Source organism: Anser brachyrhynchus (genome assembly GCF_964034855.1).
Source record: "Anser brachyrhynchus genome assembly, chromosome: 12".
Taxonomy (NCBI): domain Eukaryota; kingdom Metazoa; phylum Chordata; class Aves; order Anseriformes; family Anatidae; genus Anser; species Anser brachyrhynchus.
The window spans coordinates 9,623,872-9,636,802 of record NC_137707.1 but is presented as its reverse complement, the minus strand read 5'-3'; the positions used below and the strand labels follow the sequence as shown (position 1 = coordinate 9,636,802).

Below are 12,931 nucleotides of genomic sequence, written 5' to 3'. Positions count from 1 at the left end.
GTCACTGTAATTAAGCTTCCACCAGCATTTCAATGCTAAACGTATCTTCAGGGTCCTATAACCCAGCTTTCAAATCTTTACTTGGTGCTCACAATACCCCATGCTGTGATTTAACTTTTGTCCAAAGATTACAATGTGAAGCTGGGCTCTCACAGAGGTGGAGCCTCAATCAGATCAGAGGTGCTTAGAGCGGTATAAATGGGCCAGAGCCCTTCGGACAGCATTGACTCTGTGCACACAGTCCTGCCTGTGGGGAAATGGGCAGCTGAACATGTGTGCCTAGTGAAATCACAGCATATGTGTTCAGTAAGAGCCTTATCCCTGCGTGATTAACTAGTCGTGCAGCACTCAGACGAGTACAGGAAAATCACAGGGGGCTGACAGTCAGAGTCGGATTCCTGTTTCATCTCCCCTGCTGGAGAAGGGCAGTGATTGTGCCAGTCCCGTTCTCTCCCTGTGCAGTGTTGGAAAGTCTCCTAGGGTTAGGAGAATCCAAACCTGGGTCTCTCCCGTCTCCTTTGGGATTAATATAGGTATTTCAGAGCCCCAACAATAAATAAATAAGGTGCAATGTTAATTCATGGATTTAGCTAGCCGCGAGTCCAAAGACTTAAACTAAAGATGGTAGCAATTCTGAACTAGCATTTGCTCATAACTTGGCTTTATATGAATGCTGTTGTGTGAAGGCCTCTCCTTTCCAAGCATAGTAATTGAAGGCCAGAAAGTAAGGTATTGAGTCATTATCCCTTTAATATTGCCTGCTGCAAGCAGTTCTGTTTGAGATGAGTACCCTGTAAGCAGTGCCTGGGTTGCTGTGGATTAGGGGCAATTCAGTGATTCTTCTGCCTAGCTTGTACAGCTACAGCTGTCACTTCAGAGATGACTAGAAGTGGGTCCTTTTTATAGTGATGCAATTCTAGGCACCTTTGAGAAGCATCAAAAACACAGATAGTGTAAAACCTTGGTTGTGCAAGTCATTTTTTGTTCTCTACCTAAATGGAGTACAGTTTAGCCCCATCTGAAGTGTTACAGCTCTTAAGTTTAAATTCTGTGTGCTAATGCTTCCAAGGCTCATCCCTTGGACGTTAGCCCAAACAGCTGCTGTCATGGAAATGAAAGCTTGTTCAACTGTTAGGCTGTTCTTTGTGGTTTTCAGAACTGTCCTGGGATGAGCTTTCTGTCATCAAAGGAATATTAACTAGAGGTGAGTATGTTTCATGGGTCCTTTCCTGTACTGTAAAGGATTTGAACCAGAGGGCCTCTGACCCTGGTGACTGAAAACATCAGAGATGGGTGGACATTTAAAAAAGCTGATCTCATAGCTATGCAAGGAAAAGCTGAGTTTTCATTATTGGTTGTGGGCTAAAATAGGATAATTTGGGCAGCTGCAATAAAAGTCTGGTGTAAGTAGTATGAATGGCTTAAATAAACGTGTTTCTTAGAGGCAGAATTAAAGGAATGAAAAGGCAATGAAACTTGAGTCCTCTGGCCAAGTGTAAGTCCTTTATGTAAGTCCCATAAAGTGTAAACCCCATACAGAGCCATGTGAAGTATGTTGGTCACACATTTAGCATCTCATACAAATAAAGTCTGTGCTGTAATTCTCAATAGTGTTTTCTGCATGTAATAAATACTCTGTGGCTATGGCACTTATTTTAAGTACCTAACATTGTAATTTTAATTTCGAAGTCTGTACATGACTATCTTGTTCTAACTCTCCCTCATATTCTCTGTGTTACCTATCATTCTTGCTCACAGTGACCTATGAAATACATGTTCTATTCATGCAGTAGGCTACAAGTTCCCTCTTAACTGCAGTAGGAATAATCCCATACATCATGCAGAACCAGGAATATGTACAGGGGTGCGTGTTTTAATTATAGATCTTTTGCAAAAATTTATTGTGCCTAGAAGTTGCTAGAAAATAAAAGTATTAAAGCTTCTGTCCTTGAAATGTGTAAGCATTAGAGAATGTTACTTCTTCAGAATGCTTTCAGGCACATTAACGGGCCCTTACGATGGTATAGGGAAGCGTCTGTGTGTCTTCTTTGTGCTAGACGGATCTGAGTCTGTACACGGTGTGGTTATGCAGTGAGGTGACAAGTGGTCACTGCCAAATAAGCATAATGAGACAATGATTTTGCATCAGCATGAGACATAGCCCTGCTGCCCAGTATTTTTGACTGCCCTGCATCCAGCCCTGTGCCAGCTTTCTAGGGGTGTTCCTTGGTGCCAGCTCCTTTGCATAGTCGGCTTTCGACTGGATCCCTGCTAGCCTCGCCTTCTGCTTCTGCTGCCCGTTGCTGTTGAGTACAAGAGGGCAGTGCGACTGGGCACGGCCATATCATGTTTCTGACCCCTGTGGGTGTTACACTAGACCCAAAGGCGGTAGTTTTTGCTGCTCTGGATCCTTATCTGGCTGCAATTGCAGAACTCAAGTCATTCTCAAGCATGGTACTGTGAGGAGTGCCTAGTGTCACTTCTTGTGTCTGCTTGCCTACCGTGTTTGCGGTGGCAAAATACTTCAGATTTGGAAAGCCATCATCCACCCCAAACTGGAGTGGTTAGCAGTGACATTGAGGAAGTTTCAGTATCAGTGTGGATGACTCGTGCCCACTGAGTGACACAGAGAAGAGCATCATAGTCTCCCCAGCTGTGTTACATACTCGTATCATCTCTGTCCATCCTCCCTCCAGTTCAAACAGGAATTCCTTGACCAGGAAGCCACCGACTGCTGTACGCCAAGGCATGGTAAACCACAGCGGCAGCTTCACTGACGTTCATGCTAACGATGCTGGGAAGGTGCACAAAGCTTCCTCATGTTGCAGCTTGGGCGGGTGCAGGTGGTGCAAGCAGAGCTGCCTGCACGTGCTGCTGGGGTGGCCTGGGTGGGGATGTGGTGTTGCCCTCTCTGCCAGGACTACCGTGTTTTTAGGAAGAAGTCCCCAGCTACGAGCAGCTGGGCACATGGGCAAAGTGTGCTCCGGTTCTCTAAAGGAGAAGGAGGCCTGGCAGGGTGAGACCTGTGGTTTGCTCGCAGAGCCCTAGCTGCGGACTGCATCATGCGTGACTTCTGTGGGAGCACGGAGGAGCAGGTGGCGGCGGGTCACTGAAAGGCTCCCAGTGCTTTTTGTTTTTTTTTTTTTTACTGGTTTCTTTGTGTGGCTACATGGGGAAGTTTTGTTGCGTGTTTATAATACACAGATAACGACTGGTGGATAATGCGTGTGTTCATACATAAATGCACTTGTCCACAGCAAATCTCAACTTTAAGAGTCACTGACTATAAAAATGTTTTGGAAGTACTTGAGAAAATTCTGAGCAGGTTTGGAAGGAAGGATATTCTGAAGCAGTAGGATTAGACAACATCTCTAGCACCAAAAACAAGCACGGATTTCAATATCGTATGACAAACTAGTATGATTTAGTACTTGACTCCTGGCAAACAGGCAAACGTGCCCCAAGTTGTGTGGCTGCCAGGGAAGGATGTCGTTTGGCTGAAGGAGACACCTGGAGCGCGCATCCTTTCCCAGAGCTATTTCCCTTCCCCAAGCCCTGCGTGAGATCCCCGCTTTTCCGGCATGAACCCGGGCTCGGAGGCCCTTGTGGCTTTACAGCTCCGAGGGTTTGCGTGAGGGCAGCGCTGAAGCGACTTGCTGCTCACCGGGCCGGGCCACACCGGGGCACAGCGCTGGGGCCGAGCGCCCCCCGGCGGCCACGGGTGGGCACGGCACCCCGCGGGGCTGCGCGCCTCGGGGGCCCCGGTGGCTCCGCAGCGACAGCGGCCGCTGAGGAAGAGCTCGCTGAGGAGAGCCCTGGCGCCTCCCCGCCAGGTGGCCGTGGGGAGGAGCGAGCCGGCCGCAGCATGCGCGGCAGAGAAAGGTGCCGCTTCGCCTTCCCCTCAGATTCGCAGCACCGTCAGGTTTCGCAGGTTTGCAATTAGAAGGGGGAGGAGAGAGAACGGCAAGCCGTTCCGAAAGGACACTTGTACCGCTCCCCTCCCGCTCCTGCCCTGGCCTCCGCCCCGCCGGCGAGCAAATGGCCGCCGGGTGCCGCCTCACGGGGGCGCACAGCGCTCCTCGCCCCTTGCGGGCTGAGAGGGGCTGGCTGGAAAAGCGAGGAATGAAAGGATTGCCGAGGGTTGTGTGGCATCAGTAAGTTAAGTTTTGTGGGAACGCAGGTGGGACAGCCCTTGGCTGGGGACGAGTGGAAGGAAGCGCTCCTTCTCCGTTTTCTTTCAGGTCAGGCAGGAACAAAGTCAGGAAGCTGAGAGAGGTCAGGAAAAATCCATGGCTTTTATTGCTCATGAAAGAGTTTTGCTGTTTTTGTTTTCTCTTCCTGTTTCTGATGCAGACCAAAAGGGTGTTTTCTGCTATGCGTTTTCTATGGACTAGGTTTAGGATAAATCATACACTTTGATCTGATCATACTCTTAGTCAGTTCCTGGTGGGCTGCACTGAAACTGGGAGCTCCTTAAACGGGAGAGATAACGGCCGTGGTGGTTTCTTTCACTGCAGGAAATATGTGAAGGTAAATCCACAAGAGTTTTATTTTTTTAATCCCTCAAATTTGAAGTATAATAAGAACAATAAGAAAATAAATAATAAGAAAGCTAAGAAGGCAAAACAAGTCAAGAAAAATTACAGTTGCTCTTCTTTTCTGTCCTAGCCCCATCTGGAATATAATGGAAATAAATATATTGCTCCTAGCCAAAGACGGCTAAATCCTACCATACGATGGTTTACCTGCAAGTTTACTACTACTGAGAGCCATTCCTATGCACACAACATATGCACAGGAGTGTCAGGAGTGAAAACATTTAAAATAAATGTATTTGGGTGGATCTATTAGCAGTAAAAAAAGAGCATTGCTTTATGTGACTTGTTCACTCCGTTAGGCCTGGCCGGATGACAGTGCTTGTGCCGAGCTGGTCTGATTAGCAGCTTGGTTGGAGCCCTTCTGGTGCTATTCTAAGCCTGTGTTGCTGAAAGAAGAAAAGGGAAGAATCCACTAATTGAAGAAAGAAAACAAAGATTCAGAAGCAATCCTTTCCCCTTTTTTTCTTTTATAACAAATTTTTGTTTTTACTTTTTGTTGTTACATTTTTACTGACGGCTTCAGTAATACTGGACTGTAATCAGATAATACCCGATATGGCTGTTTGTGCTCTGAACCGTGGAAATGGGTTTTGGTAAAGGGAACTTAGCTCACTTGACTTGGTTGGGCAGTGTGGCAGTGTGCCAGGTGGCAGCAGTCAGCTTTTCCTTGCTGCTTTGGTACATATCAAGGATTCCCGTCACAAGGCATTGTTTCATAAAATTTTCTGATGGGGTGGAAGTAAAAAACCTTTATTAAATGGCATGAACTTCTCAGTATGAATGTAATAAAATAATAATTTATGATATATTTTTAGGGATAAGAGTTTAAAATGCATATTAATTAAATGAATAATGAAAACCTTTATGAGACTCTCTGCTACAAGTTGCAAGTAGCTGTTTAATCAAATTCCTTCTTTGGAAAAGTGCATTTCATTATAACGTAATTAGCACTTCTATTGTGTTTTTAATACAACTTGAGCTAAAGTGTGTTTGATCTGGAGTTTGCTCATGGCAATTAGCAGTGAAGGAATTGAACTTCTTTACTTTATTCCAAGCTTTGTAATTTGTAAGTGCCATATCTGGGGAAAATCGATGGGATTTTCTAAAGCACTTGAATAATCTTGGGAATATATTGGGGCAGTGATCATTAGCAGATAAAGGAAAAGCTGCAAATTTAGGGCTAGCCATTTTTCATTTTTCTGTCACATGTGAGGGCTGTCATGTTGTGTCAGATGTCGGCAGCGCCGACAGTAGCCCACCGAGGCAGAGGGCCAAGGTGCAGCCCCCGTGCAGGCAGGGGCTCTGCCCTGAGCCCCCCACCGTCCAGGAGGAGTGCATTTCCAGTGGGAAGGGAGGGCAGATCTCGGTAAACGTGGTGCCTCACAATCACTGCAATGCCTGGCTCCTAAAATACCAAACATCTGCTTGGAAATGGAAAGCATCCTGTCCTGCTGGCAGGCACGGGTCTTCCAACGTCAGCGGGTTCAGCCTCCCCAGCTGCTGAAAGCAGATTGCACCTCTGGGGCTTTTCTCTTCCTTCCCCAGGAGCTTCATTGACAGCTCTCTGAAGAGTGGGAGAAAACTTCTCTTACAGGAAGTCTTTTTGTGGGTTTGTGTCTAATCTGAGTTTGCTTACGGTGAAGATACCAGTGGTTTTATGGTTGAGGTCACTGTAGGTACATGGCATGTTACTGTCTTCTGTGTGAAACGCAATGCACAGAAAATCCACACTTGAGATTGGCTTTTATGTAGTCAAAAAATAAAATACAGTACAGCAATACAAAAAGAAAATATCCAGTGCAAACGTCTCTATACAATGGAAATCGATACAGTGTTCCTTAAAATAGCTTTATAAAACAGGCGTAAAAACAGCGATTACAGGTAATACTGTCTGGATGATGCTTACCAAAATACTTTATTTACCGCACTAAATAATTTCATAACTAGCTTTACCTGTTGATTGCCAATACCTTAATTACTGATGAAAACCTTAAACTGTAAGTATTATTAGTTAGAATTCTTTATAATATACTAACACATGGAACCTCAATAGCACAGACTGTTGACTAGATTAAGCAAAATAGAAGAGAATGATCACATTAAAAATAAACCAAGGCTGTCGTCCCAAAATTGGCTTTATAGAGGATCTGATCCAAAGGTGATTTGATTGATAGGCAGGATTCTACTTAGTTTTCCCTTAGTTTGTATGTGGAAATTTAAGTGATTTGAAATATTTGATAGTGTCTACTATTGATAGTGATGCATTAGTGTCTACTAAGTATTGTATTAGACAACTTGCTGTAGCCGTGTGGATTAATCTGGGGTTGTATTACAGTGCATTGCTCTTTCCTGCCGATAAATGATCTGGGGGAAGGGGGAGAGGACATGAATGATTGAAAAGGAAGTTCATGAGGTTCCACTACACTGGTTTAGGAAAAAAATGAGAAAAAAAAAAAAAGAAAAAGAAAAAGATTTAGTGTTACGTGGTTAGCTACCAAATTTAAATAATCAAATCAACTAAACTAATACATACAGCTCCAGCACAGACTCTGCAAAACTGAGTATGTGTGTAGTAGGGCTCTGTTCCTGTTGAAGGCAACAGGAATCTGCATGGCCAGAAGCCAGAGACTGGCCATTGTCCTAAGAGACCCACTTCTAACAAAATGTATTTGGCTGGGTAACTTCAGGCATGGGAGTTTTCATTCCGTTCATTGTGTGGCTCTTCATCAGGCGAGAAACTGAACACATGCTTACCAGGGACTTAATAGTTGCAGCTCCAAAACCTTACTTACATTTGTGGTTCTTCTATGCAGACAAATGTGTGGGTGTGAAGCATTATGTTTTGGAAGTCTACAATATTTTCCTAGGTGGAAAATACCCGTTTTACAGTACCTGCTTAGAAAAAAATCAAAACAGTTTCACAGTAATGAGGCCCTTCCTTTGTTTGTCCCTGAAATAATACAGTTCCTTTAATAATGTTGAATAAAAAAGCTATTCACCCTTTTTAGAGATCCAGAGAGACCCTATGTTGCTATCTAGAGAGATTTACAGTATTGGAGTCTTAACATTCCCCTGATCTCCAACATTTCCTGCCCTGCAGGATATGTTCCATTGAGTAACACTGAGGTCCTATTTACAGAGAGAAAAAACAATTTTGCTGCTAGCTAGAAGAAATTCTAGCACTCCAGAAAGGTGCCTGAAATCATCATCAGGCTATTAAAAATGACAGATGAAACCAGATTGAGCATCTAAAAATCCTGTCTCATTTTATCTGTAGTAACTCATATATGTAGTCAAAGACTATAAAGCAAGAATAATTAATAGATTGGAAAGAAGGAAAAACCCTGCCTCTTTTTGGAAGTGATGGAATAATTTCTAATATTAAGTGATAAACCATATGTTCCTCCTTTCCTCTGCTGGGTAAGCATAAGCGTGGGATATCAATAAAGATGTTACAATAGGGCCAGGCAAACCAGCAGGCTGGAGATACAAGAGGTTGTACAAAACATTTCTTCTCAGTGCCACCAAACCTCTCTGTTTCAGCGGATGGATGAAATGCATGTTGATGTACAGGAGGAGAGGAATGAAGGAGACATTGGAGACAAAGCCACTTTTTAAGGAGAAGGATCTATCTGGGTAGGGAGAAAAGTCATGTCCTGGAAGACTCTAAGTCCCCGAGCAGCAATTTTAGGGACAGAACAAAATGTCAGCAAGAATAGCAGTGCTGGGGAGTGGATATACATTATTTGTATTTCTTTTTATCCCTACCTCTGTCATTTTTTTTTCTGGTCTGTTTGAAAACCTATACTGCTTGGGTGAAGAACTGTGAAATCTTCTTTGGCCATTGGCAGGCTCTTGTATCTATCTGTATTGGGAGGGAGAAAATTCATGACTAGTTTGAACTTAATACACAAAATCTTCATTTGGTTCTGATCCATACAGCTCAGCTAACATTTTAAACCTGGGTCCCCAGTCATTTAGAAAGTCATAATCAATATCTGAGTCTGAGGAGCCCGATTCCAAAGAACTGAGAGATTCTGCAATGGACTCAGCACCTTCGTAGCCATAAATGTGAAGTGTGTCATATGGCAGCAAATCCCTGTCATTGTCAGCTTCATCCTTCTTAACCTCAATCATAATTTCCATTTTTTCAGCACCAGAAGTTGGATTTCCAGGAGGTTTTTGGACCTGTGCGTATGGAGAGGGCACTGTTTCTGGCTTCATTCCATTCTTGCGCACAGAGTTGAGTACAGACACATCATAACTGGTGGTATCCATTTCACCACCACCTTCTTCATCGTAAGTTACAAGCTGCTCGTGAATCTCTGCCACATTCCTCCCAAGACCACTCAAATCCTTCTTGTGTCTCTTTCTTAGAAGAATTAGCAAGGCGATTACTGCAAACAAAACTTGAACAATTGTAAATAGAGAAGTAACAAAGTAAAACAAATTGCATTTCAGATATTTAACATAGTCTGAAGTGTACTTTTTCCCATTTTTTTAGATATGTATTTTAAAAATAATAGTTTCAGTTACTGCTAAATTTTAGGATTTGTATGTTCTCAAAGCAGTTACGTCTCAGCAGGAATCGTACAACTGACTCTTGAAGTAGAATCACAGGTGCAAAAGTATAGTGTCACAAGTGCAATGAATGGTTCTAACAGCTACTGCCTGGAAGTGGTAAATATTTTAATGCCAGGCATCAAATGCTTCTTGTGTGGTAATTGCAAAGGAGGCCTCTTCTCAAGCAAGAAAGAATTTGCCCATTCTTTGACAGATTCGAAGTACAGCAAATAAGTTCTGTTCTGCTGATTTATGGATTTACTTATGTATATAAGTTCACTGTACTGCTGAAAGTATTTCCAGCCTTTGAAAACAGGAATCCTGTTGTTATTGCCCCAGCACAAATTTCCTTTTTATAGCTGCATGTGAGCCTGGTAATACTAAGTCAAGTATAGTATGCATATGTGCAATGACCTTTCCAATGACTCACCTTTTCCAATAGAATGAACAAGTTTGTAGTTGAAACTAAACTAACAAGCCAAATAGAAAAGCAAGTGAGATGAATCAAATAGTTAAAGTTTTTCTGCCTTTGTGACCATTTTATAGCCACGAAGTTTTCTTGGACCTAAGTTAAGAAAAAACAAAAATGAAATGCCCACAAGTCAGAGAACATTACCGAAGTCGAATAACTTACCGATGATTGTGAAGATACAGACAAAAATGGCCACGAGTGCTTGTATACTAACTCCGACTTGTTTAGCTCTTTCCTCACAAAAAGTGAAGTCGCCTTTTTCATTACATTTGCAGACACTGATAACAAGTGTATTTGTGCTGCTGAGCTCGGGATCACCATTGTCTGAGATGATGACAGGCAGGTAGTGGATTTTGGCAAGTTCACGATTAAACTGTCCATACTTGACTGTGATATTAGCTGTGTTATCTGGAGGAAGTAACGACATCTAATTCAGTGATAATCTCTACCTGATTTTTCTTATAGATTATCAGTCATTTGGTACATCTTCCCCTTTGACAGAGCAAGGCTTTAGGGAACCCAGTGAAACTTGGGTGGCAACAGATGACATTTTCTTTCCAGTAGGTTAAGCCTTTAAAAATATTTTCTTAGCTCAGCTGGACCAATCATAGGTCATCGCTGCAGCTTTTCTCCCCTGTGCCCTAGTGTCTCACTTTGGCTATATGAGAAAATGCATTGCAGGAAAACATTACCGTGGTTCTCAACCAACGAGAAGTTGCTATCTTCTGTGGCCAGGGAGTATTTGAAGAAACCTCTAGGTGATATTTCATCCTTGTCAGTAGCTGAAATCGTGATGATTACCTATAAAGGTAAGATGGAAGAGGTCATAAATTTCAGTATACGTTGCCTCCAGTGATAAAAATGCTTACAGTATATAAGTTAGTGCTGGGCTCTGTATCCTGTATAACCCCTCAATAAATGGCAGGACAAAGATATCTTATGATGTTCCTCTTCCAGTTCTTTCAAGGGAAGTAATTTCCTTGTAGCTCTTCAAAAAGAGCTGTCCTTCCTTCGTTCACAGATGGGAAACAAAAGATGAAATCTTGTGTCAATAAAGCATAAAAAAGTCTTATGCTCAGAGACACATAGATTGAATTTTCATTTATACGTCCACAATGGATATTATCTAAAGTGTTTAACTTATTTAGAAGCATGAGGCTCATTAACTGAATGCCATTGGGACTGCTACTCCTGAATGACGTGCTTTTTTTTTCAAAACCTCAACCTGGGATACATTAGCTGTATAAAATATAAAAAATGTATATGATTATGTCCCAAAGGTAATTTAAAAATTAATTTAAAGGTGAAATAATACCTTATGTGTTCTAACAGATTCCATTAATAATACCTTGTGCATCCAGTCTGTGGCAGCGTCTCTTCTAATCTAACATAGTATGTGTAGGCTACACAAATTCTTGTGTCTGAGGTCAAACACCTAAATCCACAAACGCTATCACTCTTCGTGCATGCAGGTGCTTGCACTCTGATAAATGCTATAGTAATGTTATACATAGCAGTATTTCTCTCAGTTTTTCGAAATAGTTTTGTTTTCACTGTCAAGTGTAAACACTCGTAATAAAAAAACTGAGCTGCTAATTTTTGCTTTGCAAGGGTTGCCTTACTTCAGGGTTCAATTGCTAAAGCACGTACATACTTAAAAGCCTGGAGGGAGAGGAACTGCGCAGCCCATGTGTGCGAGGAGGTGAAAGTCAATATTCCAACAGTGTGAAGTCCTGAAGAAAGATTACTAACCACTGACATTTTGGAAATCACTGAAATGGTCAGGTTTTTGAATGTGAAAACTGAGACTATCTTTTAATAAAAGATATTTTTGGCCTAAGCTTGCAAGTAGATAATCCAGGTTTAAGGGAGAAGCCCTCTTCCTGTCTCACCTTTCCTGGAGCAGCGTTTTCACACACTCTGGGTTCCTCAGGATAAACAAGTTCTGGAGCGTTGTCGTTTTCATCAATGACTATTACATGAACTTGGGCGTGTGATTCTCTGTCAGAAAGACGGCCTGAAACGAGTAACAACAATGCACATCTCTGAGACAGCTGGAATCGTGGGGCTGTAAAGCTCCCCCTTTCCACTGCTCATGTCCACACCTGTGACTCCTGCATGCTGAATATGGGGAGTTTCTAGATCCATCATTCATTTAAACTTTTCCTTTTGACAGATTCAGATTTATTTTCTGAAAACTCTTGTATTGGCCTAATTCATCAAGGATCCACGAGGAAGAAAATGACAATTGCTTGTGGCTCCCTGTGATTCCCAGACTGCGTGGCTATGGTGTCCGACATCATTCTCGAGCCCTAAGGCCACTGGTACAGTGTGCCCATACTATTAAGTACCTTTTCCCTGCAGAAAAGCCCGTCCTCCCCAAAACTGACTCTGGGGGAGGGCCCCAGCCAGCTCTGCTTCCCCAGCCTGAGTGGAGTTGTGCTGGGCAGTAAGCTTGGTAGGCAGTTCTTGCACCTCCATGTAGGGGGGTGACACTGGTTGGGATGTTTGCTCCAAACACAGGCTTATGCCTGTTTTCCGAGCTCCTTCCTCTCCTCATGCCCCTTTCATTCCTTTTAACAAACTGAAAGCATTTTTGTAATATCTAGGGCCCAAATCTTAAAATTCTATTTGACCTATTTGTAGACACTCATTTGATTTGGAAGATTGCTGTGCAAACCCTGCAAGCATCCATTTCGTTTGTAGCTTAGTGGAAACAAGCTGTCAGGTTGTGGCTTTACTTCTTGATAAGGTACAGTCCTGCTGTAAAGTCACCCACTGCTTTCTTTCAAGTAAGGAAATGGATAGCACTTACCATCTTCCAGGATTTCCTGGGCTGCTACAGTGATGTTGTACGAGGAGCTGAATTCTCTATCCAGGGGCTTGGGAAGTTGAATAATTCCAGTGTCAGATACTCTAATGTAGTCTGCATTAGGACTAGCTCTTCGTCGAACAAATCTGTTTTTTGTTTGAAAAGAGATATGTTAGTACAAGGGTTATAATATTGTGTTTCACTTCAGTTCTTCATAGAAGGCCAGACGGCTGTGTAACAAATTGCATTCATATCAGGACTAGGCAGTCTCTGAAGATTTCCCTAAAATTAGGCAAGCTGTGAGAGCGTAACATACCCATCCTAAAAGTTCGCAGGTTATTCTCTTTTGCTGTTTAAGAAGTCTGTTTTCTTTTCCTTTCAAATCACATGCTCGAGAAAGTTATGATAAAAATTGTAACAGTAAATTACAACTGCAACCACATAAAGTTATCCAAGATTATGCATTTTCCCATAAATGTTCAAGTG

At 42.7% G+C, this 12,931-nt stretch overlaps 2 protein-coding genes and 1 long non-coding RNA gene across 30 annotated transcripts in view; 2 read left to right on the top strand and 1 right to left on the bottom strand.

Annotated features, from left to right (window-relative positions):
• Positions 1–12,931, top strand: part of LOC308176724 (uncharacterized protein) — a 297,961-nt gene that overhangs the window by 68,894 nt on the left and 216,136 nt on the right. For 3 of the 25 annotated variants that reach the window (XR_013938520.1, XR_013938524.1, XR_013938535.1), the window contains exon 1: positions 3,938–4,154. The exons of the other annotated variants lie outside the window; for them this stretch is intronic. The gene's annotated coding sequence lies outside the window, so the exon portion shown is untranslated. Of the gene's footprint in view, positions 1–3,937; positions 4,155–12,931 lie in introns of those variants that run through there. 25 annotated transcript variants of the gene reach the window in all.
• LOC308176741 lies at positions 4,282–7,111 on the top strand. Its single transcript, XR_013938560.1, has 2 exons — positions 4,282–4,530; positions 4,669–7,111. It is a non-coding gene; the product is annotated as an uncharacterized lncRNA (long non-coding RNA).
• Positions 6,325–12,931, bottom strand: part of CDH5 (cadherin 5) — a 33,484-nt gene continuing 26,877 nt past the window's right edge. For 2 of the 4 annotated variants that reach the window (XM_080552807.1, XM_080552805.1), the window contains exons 8-12: positions 12,449–12,591; positions 11,526–11,650; positions 10,326–10,434; positions 9,796–10,041; positions 6,325–9,007 (exon numbers count right to left, since the gene is read on the bottom strand). In XM_080552807.1, coding sequence (XP_080408933.1) covers positions 8,502–9,007; positions 9,796–10,041; positions 10,326–10,434; positions 11,526–11,650; positions 12,449–12,591 — 1,129 coding nt within the window. In that variant the 3' untranslated portion in view covers positions 6,325–8,501. The remainder of the gene's footprint in view (positions 9,008–9,795; positions 10,042–10,325; positions 10,435–11,525; positions 11,651–12,448; positions 12,592–12,931) is intronic. The other 2 variants (XM_080552808.1, XM_080552806.1) reach the window with 1 other exon arrangement.